The sequence below is a fragment of the Oncorhynchus masou genome, chromosome 25, assembly GCF_036934945.1.
Source record: "Oncorhynchus masou masou isolate Uvic2021 chromosome 25, UVic_Omas_1.1, whole genome shotgun sequence".
Classification (NCBI taxonomy): domain Eukaryota; kingdom Metazoa; phylum Chordata; class Actinopteri; order Salmoniformes; family Salmonidae; genus Oncorhynchus; species Oncorhynchus masou.
Window position 1 is genome coordinate 10,946,693 of NC_088236.1, and position 16,370 is coordinate 10,963,062.

Here is a 16,370-nt window from a genome sequence, read left to right on the forward strand (position 1 = left end):
GACCAGGATCTATTATGAGACCCACAGGACCAGGATCTATTATGAGACCCACAGGACCAGGACCAGGACCAGGATCTATTATGAGACCCACAGGACCAGGACCAGGACCAGGATCTATTATGAGACCCACAGGACCAGGATCTATTATGAGACCCACAGGACCAGGATCTATTATGAGACCCACAGGACCAGGACCAGGATCTATTATGAGACCCACAGGACCAGGATCTATTATGAGACCCACAGGACCAGGATCTGTTATGAGACCCACAGGACCAGGATCTATTATGAGACCCACAGGACCAGGATCTATTATGAGACCCACAGGACCGGTGTCAGGACCAGGATCTATTATGAGACCCACAGGACCAGGATCTGTTATGAGACCCACAGGACCAGGATCTATTATGAGACCCACAGGACCAGGATCTATTCTAGCATGTTTTTTCTCCTGACTCCTGTAATACGACAGCTGGCCCAAGACTCAGCTACAGTACTTTTCCAGGAAAGAGTGTGTCAGGGCAGGTCATGGGCAGGGTCACAGGGGCAATGGACATACATACCTCAGATGCCACGCGCACCACACATACTAGTACACAGTGGCCTGCTACCAGTTACTCACAGAACTGTCAAGATGGGTATTGGGTACCTGCATTGACGCTGCAGAAGACCTGGGTTCACATACTATTTAAGGTATTTCATTTGTTTTTCAATACATTTCAAAAACAAGTATTCAGATTAGGGTGCAAAACTGCCGGTAATTCATCAAAGTTACAGGAATCTTCAGTAATATTGGTAATTAACAGAAGATCTAGAGCAATATATTGTAACTTTGGTAATTTATACTTAAATAACCCTTATAAATGTTTCCATATATGGTATTCATTTTTCATATCTGTCCATATTATCCATGAGTTTCTGGTAGATATGAAACAATGGAGAAAAAAATGTCATTACCTCTGCAACTTATCCAAATATTGACTTTTTTTCACAACTGCCACCAGTTTGACGCCAAAACATTGATAACAAATACATACTGACATAGTAAAACAAATAAAAGTGTGTAACATTTTCTGAAACCTATTTCATGCTGAAACCCTTATATTTAGGATATTGTTTTCCAGATTTGTCATTCAACTATTTTTCTAAATCATCTAATTAGATTATTTCATATATTTTAAATGTGATAAGGCCAGAGATAATTACAGACGCCTGGACTACAGGAAAAGGAGGGCCGAACACCCCCCCATTCACATCGATGTGACTGTAGTGGAGCGGGTCGAGAGATGCAAGCCTCCTTGGTGTCCACATCACCAACAAACTATCATGGTCCAAACACACCAAGACAGTTGTGAAGAGGGCACGACAACGCCTATTCCCCCTCAGGAGACTGAAAAGATTTGGCATGGGTCTCCAGATCCTCAAAAAGTTCTACAGCTGCACCATCGAGATCATCCTGACCAGTTGCATCCACGTCTGGTATGGCAACTGTTCGCCATCCGTAAGGCGCTACAGAGGGTAGTATGTACAGCCCAATACAACGCTGGGGCCAAGCTTCCTGCCATCCAGGACCTCTTTACACGGCCAGTAAAAAGCATTGTATTCGATGCGTGTGACAAATACAATTTCATTTGTGATTATCTGAAATACCCAAAATGGCCACTAGATGTCGTAGAAGATACCAAAAAATCTGTTAGTTTACAAGCAAACTTTAAAAGATACCAGTAATAAACATTCCCTTTGCAACCTTAATTCAGATAGATTTATCTGAAAATATTCAAATACATTGACTCAATTAAACTTCCAAACTTAACCCAGGTATTTCAAATAAGTGTTTGAAAATACTTTCAAATACAATTTGCTAGTCTATTTATTATTATTATTATTATTATTATTATTTTTTAAATAATTAGTATAATACTCAAATAAAAGTACTTAACGTATTTAAATGACAAATACTAAAATACATTAATAAATCAATCAAAAAGATATGTCCAAATGTTCAGCAATATCTTGCAGGTTAGTGGTAGAGCAGTACATCATCATGTAGTCAGTTAGAAATAGCAATAAACCAGGTTCAATATCAGAATTTGGGAATCATCTCGTCACTCTACAATCAGAGTGGGACATATACGTGATGATGATGTTTCCTACCAACAAGGTGCAGTTGACTGCAAATAGGAGCAGCTGCAACACAATTCAGACTTTAAAGGGGAAATCTGCAGTTGCTACATCCATTTTTGGACTTATAGTTAATTATATATACCCAATGATTATTGAAGAATATAACTTAGAAATGACTCATGGGCTTAGTTCAACTGTCGTACCAGAACCCAAAATACAAAATGGTTTAACTTCAATGTTTGTAAACAAAGTAAATGTAAACAAACACGGTATAGCCGAAAATCTATCATTTTGATACCATCAGTTCTTATATCCATATAACGTTCTGACTATGAATTTGAGAGTGGCTACATTTATTTCTGCGGCCCCAAACGTCAACTTTCTACCGAACCAGTGGCGGGGAAAAACGCATGGTTATTGTCTCAAATGTAGATTGCCACTTTAAACGACAACACTGTTCCATCTCAATAACTAAAATAACATTTATACATGCCACAAACGCTATTGATACCCTTGTGTACGGACACCTTAAAAACAATACTAACAGTCCACCTTAAGAAAACAAGAGGGGCTCGCTCAATTTTATTACGTGACGTTTCGGATGCGGATTGGAAGATCCGCAGCATTATGTTAATGACGGGCGGGCTGTGCAAAGTCCGTAGGTGACGTCATCTCCGAGTTCGCTTAGAGTGAAACAAACATGGCGACAGACTGGAGTGGTTGGCAGGGGTACACGCTAACTTTAATCATTTTACTATGGTGTACGGCGGGCACAGAAGCCGAGACGGGGATCCCGGAGACCGGTAGCCCCACCCAGGTCTTCGGCATGCGGCTGGAGAGGAGCGACAAGCCGGCCACTACCACGGACGACGGGGTGATCCAAGTAACAGAGGAGAGCAACATCTTGATGAGGTTCTACGGGCTCCAGATTCTTCCTGACACCTCGTCACAGATCAAGTTCATGGAACATGAACATGTTGATGTTACCAGCAATAATGCTAATTTTAACAGGACTTGCGCCGAATATACCAAAGATATCGTTATTCGGGGTGGCATGAACGTGAGCCACCTCGGAACCTCCGGGGTGGTGAGTTTGAAAATCAAGCCGCTACGGAAGCGCGAGCTCAAGAAGGAGTATGGGCTCTGCGTCCGGGACAGTCAAGATGGCAAGTGGTACCTGTTGGGTGAGGATGACGGGAGGCTGCGAGTGGTGGAGGAAAAGAAATCTATGCTTCCTATGTGGTTCCAGTGCATCCTCATCTGCGCTCTGTTGGTACTGTCAGGTATGTTCAGCGGGCTCAACCTGGGACTCATGGCCCTAGATCCTATGGAGCTCCGGATAGTCCAGAACTGTGGTACCGAAAAGGAGAAGAGGTACGCCAGCAAGATCGAGCCCATTCGGAGAAAAGGGAACTATCTTTTATGTTCCTTACTTCTGGGTAATGTGCTAGTCAACACAACTCTCACCATCCTCCTGGATGACTTGATAGGGTCAGGTCTGGGAGCAGTGGTCGCCTCCACTATAGGTATTGTCATATTCGGGGAGATCGTTCCCCAGGCGCTGTGCTCTCGCCACGGACTGGCTGTAGGAGCCAACACCATCATGGTGACCAAGTTCTTCATGTTGGTGACCTTCCCCCTGTCATGGCCCATCAGTAAACTCCTGGACTGCATCTTGGGCCAGGAGATCGGTACCGTGTACAACAGGGAGAAGCTGGTGGAGATGCTGAGAGTAACGGAACCGTACAATGACCTGGTCAAAGAGGAACTCAACATGATCCAGGGGGCGCTTGAGCTCAGGACCAAAACCGTTGAAGATGTCATGACGCCGATCAGTAATTCCTTCATGATCCACAGCGACGCTGTGTTGGACTTTAACACCATGTCAGAGATCATGGAGAGCGGTTACACGCGCATACCGGTGTTTGAGGATGAGAGGTCCAACATTGTGGATATCTTGTTTGTCAAGGACCTGGCTTTCGTTGATCCGGATGACTGTACGACGCTGAAGACCATCACCAAGTTCTACAACCACCCGGTTCACTTCGTGTTCCATGACACCAAGCTGGATTCCATGTTAGAGGAGTTCAAGAAAGGTTTGTTTTGGAGGCTGAATCCCAAATGACACCCGATTCCCTTTATAGTGCACTACTTCTGCCTGGGGCTCACGTGGAGGGAAGGTGGTTTTGTTAACATTAATTTGTTTGTTTACCTGATCAGTAAATACGTTATTTACCTAGTTTACTACCCTTTACCTAGTTTGTTTACCTTGTCAGGGACAGCAGTGGCTGATGGGGGCTCTTCCTATGGAAGAGTGAGGTCATGGGTGATGGGCCCTAATAGGATTTAACATGTGTGTGAGAAATAGAGACTTATCACTTTTATCAGACATACACATCCAAATATTTGGGCCCTGAAATGCATATTTTCTCTCCATTAGTGTCAGTGAACGTTGAGAGAGATGTTATGGATTCTTTGTGGGCTTGTTCTATGTTTTTACATGGCATCGATGAGTAGGCTGCATTCTATGAGCCGCTCGACTCTACCCTGTTCCTGGTTCACCCCATTGGATTCCATATCTCACACTGTAGTGTACAAACTTCTCATTCACCTAGCTTCTTTAGACACCACACACACACACACACACACGCACACACTCTCTCTCTCTCTCTCTCTCTCTCGCAGGGATGTGTTTTAATTAATCACTCTCTCCCAGGGTTTTGTCTCAAGGTCAGACACCTAGACAGACAGACAGACAGACTGTAGATGGCTTCTTCAGCTCTCATTCGCTGCCAGGTAGACAGACAAACAAACGGTCACACTGTATGTGTTTCTCCTGAATATACTTTTGTGTAGTTTTATTTTAAAAAATGTAACTTTTTAAACGTTTCACTCTTTGTAATTTTATAACATTCACTGAATAGGATGGTCCTCCCCTTAAGCTTTTGGCCGATTTAAAAAAAACAAACAAAAAAAACAAACAAACCTCTCATTGCAAAATAATGCTTTTTAGCCTATTCATTGAAACACTAGTCGATGTAAATACGTTTGACTGGTCAAGCTTATCAGTTTATAGGTTAATTTGCATAATATAGTGGAATTAAATTGGCGAGTGTGTACAGTATATTCATTATGTATCTTATTTGTCACATGCGTACAGACACAGAGCCTTTGAGTGGAAAATCTGTCACAGAGCTGCTGCTACTGCATCTCAAACAGCAAATGCGTAGGCAACGGGAAGCAGGCTTCCTCAGCACCTCACACAGCATAGGCAACGGGAAGCAGGCTTCCTCAGCACCTCACACAGCATAGGCAACGGGAAGCAGTCTTCCTCAGCACCTCACACAGCATAGGCAACGGGAAGCATGCTTCCTCAGCACCTCACACAGCATAGGCAACGGGAAGCAGGCTTCCTCAGCACCTCACACAGCATAGGCAACGGGAAGCAGGCTTCATCAGCACCTCACACAGCATAGGCAACGGGAAGCAGGCTTCCTCAGCACCTCACACAGCATAGGCAACGGGAAGCAGGCTTCATCAGCACCTCACACAGCATAGGCAACGGAAGCAGGCTTCATCAGCACCTCACACAGCATAGGCAACGGCAAGCAGGCTTCCTCAGCACCTCACACAGCATAGGCAACGGAAAGCAGGCTTCCTCAGCACCTCACACAGCATAGGCAACGGGAAGCAGGCTTCCTCAGCACCTCACACAGCATAGGCAACGGAAAGCAAGCTTCCTCAGCACCTCACACAGCATAGGCAACGGGAAGCAGGCTTCCTCAGCACCTCACACAGCATAGGCAATGGGAAGCAGGCTTCCTCAGCACCTCACACAGCATAGGCAACGGGAAGCAGGCTTCCTCAGCACCTCACACAGCATAGGCAACGGGAAGCAGGCTCTGTATGTGTTTCTCTCTATATATGAATGGAGGAGGGGCATCTCTTCCTCCTCTTCGTTATCAGTCATGTGACTGGGATGACATTGTGTGTCTCGTTCTCTGTTTTCATTCATTCAGAATTAGAACCTCAGTAGCCTTGTAATTCTCATTCAGACCTCTCTCAACCTTGAACAATGTAGGCACAATACAGACATAAACAAGGCAGTCTGCATCCTACTACGGTCTGGTAATGTAGCCTAGCCAGCCTATCACAATAGGACTGAGTAAAGTTGTAGTTAATGTCATTATAAGTGTCAGTATGGCAGCACATAAGCTCATTCTCTGGAAGGTCTTCAGAGGTGGCTGGCAGGCAGGCACGGCTACTGGACGACGAGTGAGATTTGGCTGTGAAACATTGTTCCACCTAATCTCTATTGGCTTACCCAGTACACCGTAGAGGGATAGTGGATATACATGACAAGGGTTGACACATTTACAACATGATCCCTCCACTGTGTTGTCTGGCTCTGCATCTGTCTGTTTCGTATCCATGGTGAGTTGGAGAAACACATGACTCCCGCAAAGGCATGTCGAGTTCCAGAGTTCCACTCCCTGCCGTTTGGCATCGGTTGCCATGGCACCCAACACTGTCTGCCATTTGCTGTTATCCTGAGTGCTCTGTCTGTACGATGCCCCACGCCTTGTCTCTGGTCCAGTCTAAAGGTGAATAGGGTCTAATGTGTTGTCATGGAGAGCAGAGACCAAGCTATTCCATTGTAAGGTAATATCCTTACAACAGAGTTGTGGTGGAAACCAGAGCTATTGGTGAGCTGGTAGATCAGTGGCTGTTCAAGATGAGGGAGGACCATCATTTGTTTCATGAGCACGGCCTTACTTCTATTACAGCATGTTGGATGACAGTCATTCATATTCCATTCATCCAGCTCAATGTAACATCGATAGGTTTGGGCTACTACATGAAACTTGAATTGTCCCTATACCCACCATGATGTTGCTACAACATAGCATATGAATGAAAGATTACAATGTAGGTACACAGGTTGAGAGACAAGTTGAGACAATATCTCACATGGAATAGCCTTCATTTCTCAGAACAAGAATAGACTGACAAGTTTCAGAAGAAAGGGCTTTGTTTCTGGCCATTTTGAGCCTGTAATCAAACCCACAAATGCTGAAGCTCCAGATACTCAACTAGTCTAAAGAAGGCCAGTTTTATTGCTTTTTTAATTAGCACAACAGTTTTACGCTTTACTAACATAATTGCAAAAGGGTTTTCTAATGATCAATTAGCCTTTTAAAATTATAAACTTGGATTAGCTAACACAGCGTGCCATTGTAACACACGAGTGATGGTTGCTGATAATGGGCCTCTGTACGCCTATGTAGATATTCCATTTAAAAAATCAGCCGTTTCCAGCTACAAAAGTCATGTACAACAGTAACAATGTCTACACTGTGGTTCTGATCAATTTGATGTTATTTTAATGGACGACAAAAAAGTGCATTTCTTTAAAAAAACAAACAAGGAAATGTCTCAAGTGACCCCAAACTTTTGAATGGTAGTGTAAATATCTTTCCTCTCTGTTTGAGTAGACTAGCTGTATTTGCTAAGTTTATTAGCTAATAAATACTCTTTCTGCTGCTGCTCCTTAATTTGAAGAAATGAATTTATTTAAAACTGTTGACTTTCTCTCTCTTGAGTCAACGACTCACCACATTTTATCCACTGCAGTGCTAGCTAGCTTATGCTTATGCTTTCAATACTAGATTCATTCTCTAATCCTTTTGATTGGGTGGACAATATGTTAGTTCATACTGCAAGAGCTCTGATAGGTTGGAGGACGTCCTCCGGGAATCAACATAATTACTGTGTAAGTCTATGGAAGGGGGTGAGAACCATGAGCTTCCTAGGTTTTGTATTGAAGTCGATGTACCCAGAGGAGGATGGAAAATGGCTGTCTTCGGGCTACACCATGGTGCTACCCTACATAGTGCTGTTGGGGATACTGCTAAAACATTGTGTTTTCAATTAGTTATTTGGTTCCCTGAATATACTTTTGTGTAGTTTTATTTTAAAAAATGTAACTTTTTAAACGTTTCACTATTTGTAATTTTATAACATTCACTGAATAGGATGGTCCTCCCCTTTAAGCTTTTGGCCGATTAAAAAAAACAACAACATCTCATTGCAAAATAATGCTTTTTAGCCTATTCAATGAAATACTTGTCGATGTAAATACGTTTGACTGGTCAAGCTTATCAGTTTATAGGTTCATTTGCATAATATAGTGGAATTAAATTGGCGAGTGTGTACAGTATATTCATTATGTATCTTATTTGTCACATGCGTACAGACACAGAGCCTTTGAGTGGAAAATCTGTCACAGAGCTGCTGCTACTACATCTCAAACAGCAAATGCGTAGGCAACGGGAAGCAGGCTTCCTCAGCACCTCACACAGCATAGGCAACGGGAAGCAGGCTTCCTCAGCACCTCACACAGCGTAGGCAACGGGAAGCAGGCTTCCTCAGCACCTCACACAGCATAGGCAACGGGAAGCAGGCTTCATCAGCACCTCACACAGCATAGGCAACGGAGAGCAGGCTTCCTCAGCGTGTCACACAGCATAGGCAATGGGAAGCAGGCTTCCTCAGCGCGTCACACAGCATAGGCAACGGGAAGCAGGCTTCCTCAGCGCGTCACACAGCATAGGCAACGGAAAGCAGGCTTCCTCAGCACCTCACACAGCGTAGGCAACGGGAAGCAGGCTTCCTCAGCACCTCACACAGCATAGGCAACGGAAAGCAGGCTTCATCAGCACCTCACACAGCATAGGCAACGGAAAGCAGGCTTCCTCAGCACCTCACACAGCATAGGCAACGGAGAGCAGGCTTCCACAGCACCTCACACAGCATAGGCAACGGAAAGCAGGCTTCCTCAGCACCTCACACAGCATAGGCAACGGAAAGCATGCTTCATCAGCACCTCACACAGCATAGGCAACGGAAAGCAGGCTTCATCAGCACCTCACACAGCATAGGCAACGGAAAGCAGGCTTCCTCAGCACCTCACACAGCATAGGCAACGGAAAGCAGGCTTCCTCAGCACCTCACACAGCATAGACAACGGGAAGCAGGCTTCCTCAGCGCGTCACACAGCATAGGCAACGGGAAGCAGGCTTCCTCAGCGCGTCACACAGCATAGGCAACGGGAAGCAGGCTTCATCAGCACCTCACACAGCATAGGCAACGGGAAGCAGGCTTCCTCAGCGCGTCACACAGCACATTGCGATGAACTAGAGGCAGCATGCATTTTGAAAACATATACTTCATTGTTTCATACCTGAATGTTTTACGACATATTATGAGGCATGTCATAACCTTGCTTCAAAGTAGCCGAGCCAAAGTCAGACCATAGAATTGCCTCCACAGATATCAACTTTCTGTCATTGTCCTGTAGCCAAAGGCACAATCCTAGTCATATTAGCAACCCATGCTACTTGTTGCATATTAGATCTCCTGTCTTTCTAACTGTCTCTTTCTAACGGTCTATATTTGAATTTGTCACCTAAAACCGCTCGCGTGTGTGGTGCGTGTTTACCCACTAATTGCATTATGGAATGGACATTGGCGCAGCCTGGGCTACTACTGCCTTGTGTGTGTTGCTGTGTTTATAATCTGAAGAAATAATAGTTTATCAACATTTTAAGATAAACGTTCTGATCTGTTGCGTCAGACTCATTGCTTATTAACATAAAAAAAATGTAGCATAGGCCTATTGGTTGTATGAATTTGGGATCTATCATCCCACAACTGTCCCGGAGTCTGTTTGGAACTGGCTTTTTCTTTCTCCGCAAACTGACCAATAGAATAGGTAACTTTTGCTACTGTGTGTTATTGTAGATCGACAGGCTAGTGATGTTGCTGTTCGTGACTCGTCTTGTTGGCCGAGGAAAAGTACATGTGGACAGTTGTACGAACATCTTCAAAGTGCCCTTCAGAATTCGGTAAGAAGGACCGCACATCTTAGCTAATGCGTTGTTAATATGAATGACCACAATGTGAATGTGTTTGGTGTCATTCTGAGCACCGTGGGTGGATGCCCTAATCAGGTTGCGCACCCCATTGCATATGGGTCGTGTACATTTCTCAATTGTCCTGCGCCACCCTGCTCCATTGATGTAGATTGTCTATTCTGTCTGTAGACATTAATCAATGAAAACACCTGGTCACTGTCCATAAAATTTTAGGGTGATATTACAGAGTTGAGGTGAAACCTTGAGGTGAACATGTAGGCTATATACATTGTCTATGGCCCTTTGGCGAAAGGTAATACTGTACACGAACAGAATCAATGAAAACCTCTGGTCACTGTCCAGGCTAGTGGCTAGCTTCCAGTCCTGCTTTCTTGTAATGATGAGGAAAAACAACATTTTGCTCTTGAGCGTGTGTTGGGGTGTAAGTTTGTGTGGGTAGAGATACGTGTGTATAGAGTCAGTGCAAGAGAGTTAGTTTAAAAAGGTAAATGCAGGTCGTCCGGGAGCCATTTGATTAACTATCTAGCAGCCTTGTTCAGCAGACTTCTGGTTTGGGGGTAGAAGCTGTTCAGGGTCCTGTTGGTACTGCTTGCCGTGCTGTATCAGAGAGGACAATCTATGGTGTGTGTGTGTGTGTTCCTGCTGTGAGTCACCCTGATGATCCTTCATGGCGTCTCATTGTTTCCTCATCAGAGAGAGATAATGCCAGCTGACCTTTTAATACCACTATGTGAAGCCCTTCTGTCATACCTTACTGAATCACTGAGAGATGGATAGAGTGAGTTTATAGATAGACAGACAGATTGCCTATTGTTTATGAACTCTTTAGTAAGTTGACTGACAGAGAACACATTGTCATTTACAACAATGACCTTGGAATGACCTGAGCTCATCAAATCAAACGTTATTGGTCGCATATATATATATTTTTAGCCAATGTTATTGCGTGTGTAGTGAAATGCTCGTGTTCCTAGCTCCAACAGTGCATTAATATTTAACAATGCACACAAACCTAAAAGTAATAAAATGGAATTAAGAAATCTAAAAATATTAGGACAAGCAACATTGGTGTCCGGAGTGTAAATATATTTTTAGTGGATTCGGCTATTTCAGCCACACCCGTTGCTGACAGGTGTATCAAATCGAGCACACGGCCATGCAATCTCCATAGACAAACATTGACAGTGGAATGGCCTTACTGAAGGCACCGTCATAGGATGCCACCAACAAGTCAGTTTGTCAAGTGTCTGCCCTGCTAGAGTTGGCCTGGTCAACGGTAAATGCTGCTACTGTGAAGTGGAAATGCGTAGGAGCAACAACGGCTCAGCCGCTAAGTGGTAGGCCACACAAGCTCACAGAACTGAACCGCTGAAGCGCACAGCATGTAAAAATGATCTGTCCTCGGTTGCAACACTTACTACAGAGTTCCAAACTACCTCTGGAAGCAACGACAGAACAAAAAACTGTTTTGTCTGGAGTTTCATGAAATGGGCTTCCATGGCCAAGCAGCCGCACACAAGCCTAAGATCACCATGCGCAATGCAAAGTGTCGGCTGGAGTGGTGTAAAGCTCGCTGCCATTGGACTCTGGAGCAGTGGAAACACGTTCTCTGGAGTGATGAATCAAGCTCCACCATCTGGCAGTCCAACAGACAAATCTGGGTTTGGTGGATACCAGGAGAACGCTACCCGCCCCAATGCATAGTGCCAACTGTAAAGTTTGGTGGTGGAGGAATAATGGTGGCCTACCCCGGCCAAACCCTTTGCGGCTAGGCCCCTTACTTCCAGTGAAGGGAAATCCTAATGCTACATTATAAATGACATTCTAGATGATTCTGAGCTTCCAAATTTGTGGCAAAAGTTTGGGGAGGGCCCTTTCCTGTTTCAGAATGACAATGCCGCCATACACAAGGCAAGGTCCATACAGAAATGGTTAGTTGAGATCGGTGTGGAAAAACTTGACTGGCCTGCACAGAGCCCTGACCTTAACCCCATCAAACACCCTTTGGGATGAATTGGAACGCCGACTGTGAGCCAGGCCTAATCGCCCAACATCAATGCCCGACCTCGAGAATGCTATTGTGGCTCAATGGAAGCAAGTCCCCACAGCCATGTCCAAAACATCTAGTGAAAAGCCTTCCTAGAAGAGTGGAGGCTGTTATAGCAGCAGAGGGGAGGGCCACATACTTTGTGTGTGTGAGTGATAGGATTTATGGACAGTATGTGGATAGAATATGTAGTATATCTGACGAATATGTAGGATAGAATAGTATGTATGTATGTTATGTATGTTATGTATGTATGCCAATAGTTGAATAGGATGGCATTGACTAGAATACAGTGTATACATAGGAAATGGGTAGAACAGTATGTAAACATGATTAAAGTAAGCAGTGATTCTGTGTCTATGTACATAGGGCAGCAGCCTCTTAGGTGCAGGGATGAGTAACCAGGTGGTAGCTGGCTAGTGACAGTGACTAAGTTCAGGACAGGGTACTGGGAGTGGTCTGGCTACTAATGGCCAGTGATTTGAGTCCGTATGTTGGCAGTTGAACAGTCTGATGGCTTTGAGATAGAAGCTGTTTTTCAGTCTCTCGGTCCCAGCTTTGATGCATCTGTACTGACTTCACCTTCTAGATGGTATCGGGGTGAACAGGCAGTGGCTCGGGTGGATGAGGTCCTTGAAGATCTTCCTGTGACACCAGGTGCTGTAGATGTCCTGGAGGGAAGGCAGTGTGCTTCATTAAACCATCTCAAATATCCCCCCAAAAATAAAACCACAGAATGCATAACAAAAACAAAAAGACAAGTTTGGAAGCCATAGAGCCTGAAGGTACTGTACAGCTACTGTAGGTGGTTGTTTGAATGTTAAAAACACTGTTTCAGATTGAATATCTCATGCCAACCCTCTCCCAATGTTCTGGTGGGTTTTTCAGTTGTCAGGTGTCTATAGTTTGTCATTGTACACATGGACCTTGTAGCCTGTATCTGTGCTGGCAGATAGGCCTGTCTCACCATGTACTGTGCTTTTGTCAGTTGTTAGGGACATCGCTGTGTGTGTGCTCGTGCGTGCGTCACAGACAGTTCAACGACATTCCTTCACGTTGACCCAGCCCAATATTTTTCATTGTCCATGACATTTTATGACACTAGTTATGTTCTGCCTCTGCCTGGTTAGCCTAACCCTGAGACATAGTGTCTGTTGTACGGCTTTGCCTATAACCCTTAAGCTCATATCTAACGAAAAGCAGGTTTTTATTTAAAAAAAAAATTTTTTTACACGTGTGTTCAAGCTGGAATTAGAATGCATGGTAGTGAATGAGCATCAAATCAAATCACATGTTATTTGTCACATGCTCTGAATACAAGAGTTGTAGACCTTACAGTGAAATGATGACTTAAAACCCCAACAATGCAGTTTCAAGAAAAAGCGTTAAAGTATTTACTAAAATATGTTGAAGTAAAAAAATAAAAATAAAAAATAAAGTGGCAAGAAAAAGTATTTGAACCCTTTGGAATTTCCTGGATTTCTGCATAAATTGGTCATAATAATTGATCTGATCTTTATCTAGGTCACAACAATAGACAAACACAGTCTGCTTAAACTAATAACACACAAACAACAATACGTTTTAATGTCTTTATTGAACACACCGTGTAAACATTCACAGTGCAAGGTGGGGAAAGTATGTGAACCCTTGGATTTAACAACTGGTTGACCCTCACTTTGGCAGCAGCAACCTCAACCAAACGTTTTCTGTAGTTGCGTATCAGACCTGCACAACAGTCAGGAGGAATTTTGGACCATTCGTCTTCACAAAATTGTTTCAGTTCAGCAATATTCTTGGGATGTCTGGTGTGAACTGCTCTCTTGAGGTCATGCCACAGCATCTCAATCGGGTTGAGGTCAGGACTCTGACTGGGCGTATTTTCTTCTGTTGAAGCCATTATGTTGTTGATTTACTTGTGTTTTGGGTCGTTGTCCTGTTGCATCACCCAAATTCTGTTGAGCTTCAATTGGCAGACAGATAGCCTAACATTCTCCTGTAAAATGTCTTGATAACTTGGGAATTCATTTTTCCGTCGATGACAGCAAGCTGTCCAGGCCCTGAGGCAGCAAAGCAGCCCCAAACCATGATGCTCCCTCCACCATACTTTACAGTTGGGATGAGGTTTAGTTGTTGTGCTGTGACTTTTATTTTTTCATTCTCTTCATGGTGACGGGGGTCTAAGTAGGAACACAAAAGTAGAAACATACAATATCCTTCCTTCGCATATTAGAGTATTATTCTACACACTAGCTATTATTTAATGAGCTCTACCCCCCCCCCCCCCAAACAAGACCAAATCTGAACCAATCATAGACGTCTGTGTTCCACAAGTTTGTACATTACATTACAGTACAGTAGTATATGGCATGTCATCCGATTTGTATGTACTTGAAAAGCAAATGGAGGACGCTTTTCCCGCGGTTCATTTTCATGCATCTCCGGTTGAAAACAGAATCAACGTGCTTAATATTATGAAAGTTGGGAAATAAATATAATAGGCCTAGCCTATAGAAATCCTCCTCTTTTTAATAGAGGCCATCAAAACACTGTTAGCCTATGAATCAACCTGCTATGAGGAGCAACAGAGCCCTGAGTACCAGGCCATTAGGACCTGATGGAGGGACAACAGAGCCCTGAGTACCAGGCCATTAGGACCTGATGGGGGGGGGACAACAGAGCCCAGAGTAGGCCAAAAGGACCTGGCAGTTGGCAAGTTTGGTACACTACTAGTGACCATCAGAGGCATCACAGCGCAGTTTTGGAGACACATTCACGTGCTAGTCGAAACTCTGAGAAAAAGAGAGCGAGAGTAACAGCCAACGCTCTTAGCTAACAGCCAACGCTCTTAGCTAACAGCCAGCGCTCTTAGCTAACAGCCAGCGCTCTTAGCTAACAGCCAGCGCTCTTAGCTAACAGCCAGCGCTCTTAGCTAACAGCCAACGCAGAAAGGAGGAGTGAATTGCCCAACACTGACCTGTGACCAGTCTTATCAGTATGAGAGTTGGGCAACCTCAGACAGTTATAAAAGGTGTGTGTACGTCCCCAACACTCAGCAGCCAGCTGGACATCACCTGCTCACCTGAAGTAGAATGGAGATGGCACAGAACCTGATCTAAGGTCAGCTTTTTGCATCCCCCTATAAAGAACTACAGATAGGTAACTTCCTTGATCTGTGCTAAAGAGCAACTTCCAGTCTTCCACTAGGGTCAGCCAGTAGGAGTGCCTGAATCTAACCCTTGTGAGTTGAGGGGGAGGAGTTCCCTGCACAGGTGGGGCGTGTTGGGGACACGGGTCAGAGGGCCATGAGTAAATATGAGACAATGGGGCAACCAATTCAATTTTCCATCAATGATAGCAAGCTGTCCAGGCCCTGAGGCAGCAAAGCAGCCCCAAACCATGATGCTTCCTCCACCATACTTTACAGTTGGGATGAGGTTTTGATGTTGGTGTGCTGTGTCTTTTTTCTCCACACATAGTGCTGTGTTCCTTCCAAACAACTCAACTGTAGTTTCATCTGTCCACAGAATATATTGTCAGTAGCGCTGTGGAACATCCAGGTGCTCTTTTGTAAACTTCAGATGTACAGCAATGTTTTTTTTGACAGCAGTGGCTTCTTCCGTGGTGTCCTCACATGAAAACCATTCTTGTTTCGTGTTTTACTTATCCTCGGCTCGTCAACAGAGATGTTAGCATGTTCCAGAGATTTCTATAAGTCTTCAGCTGACACTTTAGGATTCTTCTTATCCTCACTGAGCATTCTGCGCTGTGCTCTTGCAGTCATCTTTGCAGGACGGCCAGTCCTAGGGAGAGTAGCAACAGTGTTGAACTTACTCCATTTATAGACAATATGTCTTACCGCGGACAGATTAACATTAAGGCTTTTAGAGAGACTTTTGTAACCCTTTCCAGCTTTATGGCAGTCAACAATTCTTAATCTTAGGTCTTCTGAGATCTCTTTGTTTGAGGCATGGTGAACAGCAAACTCACATTTTGTGATTTTTTTTTTATAGGGAAAGGCAACTTTAACCAACGTCTCATTGATTGGACTCCAGGTTAGCTGACTCCTGACTCCAATTAGCTTTTGGAGAAGTCATTAGCCTAGGGGTTCACACATTTTTTTCCAACCTACACTGTGAATGATTAAATGATGTATTCAATATAGACAAGAAAAATACAATACTTTGTGTGTTATTAGTTTAAGCACACTGTTTGTTGTGACTTCGATGAACATCAGATCAGAGTTGATGACCAATTTATGC

General features: G+C 44.1%; 1 protein-coding gene across 1 annotated transcript in view; it reads left to right on the plus strand.

Annotated features, from left to right (window-relative positions):
• Positions 1 to 2,819: 2,819 nt before the first annotated feature.
• The window catches only part of LOC135513775 (metal transporter CNNM4), a 73,509-nt gene continuing 59,958 nt past the window's right edge, over positions 2,820 to 16,370 (plus strand). Inside the window, exon 1 of the mRNA XM_064936690.1 lies at positions 2,820 to 4,220. Within this exon, the coding sequence (XP_064792762.1) occupies positions 2,825 to 4,220 (1,396 nt within the window). The 5' untranslated portion in view covers positions 2,820 to 2,824. The remainder of the gene's footprint in view (positions 4,221 to 16,370) is intronic.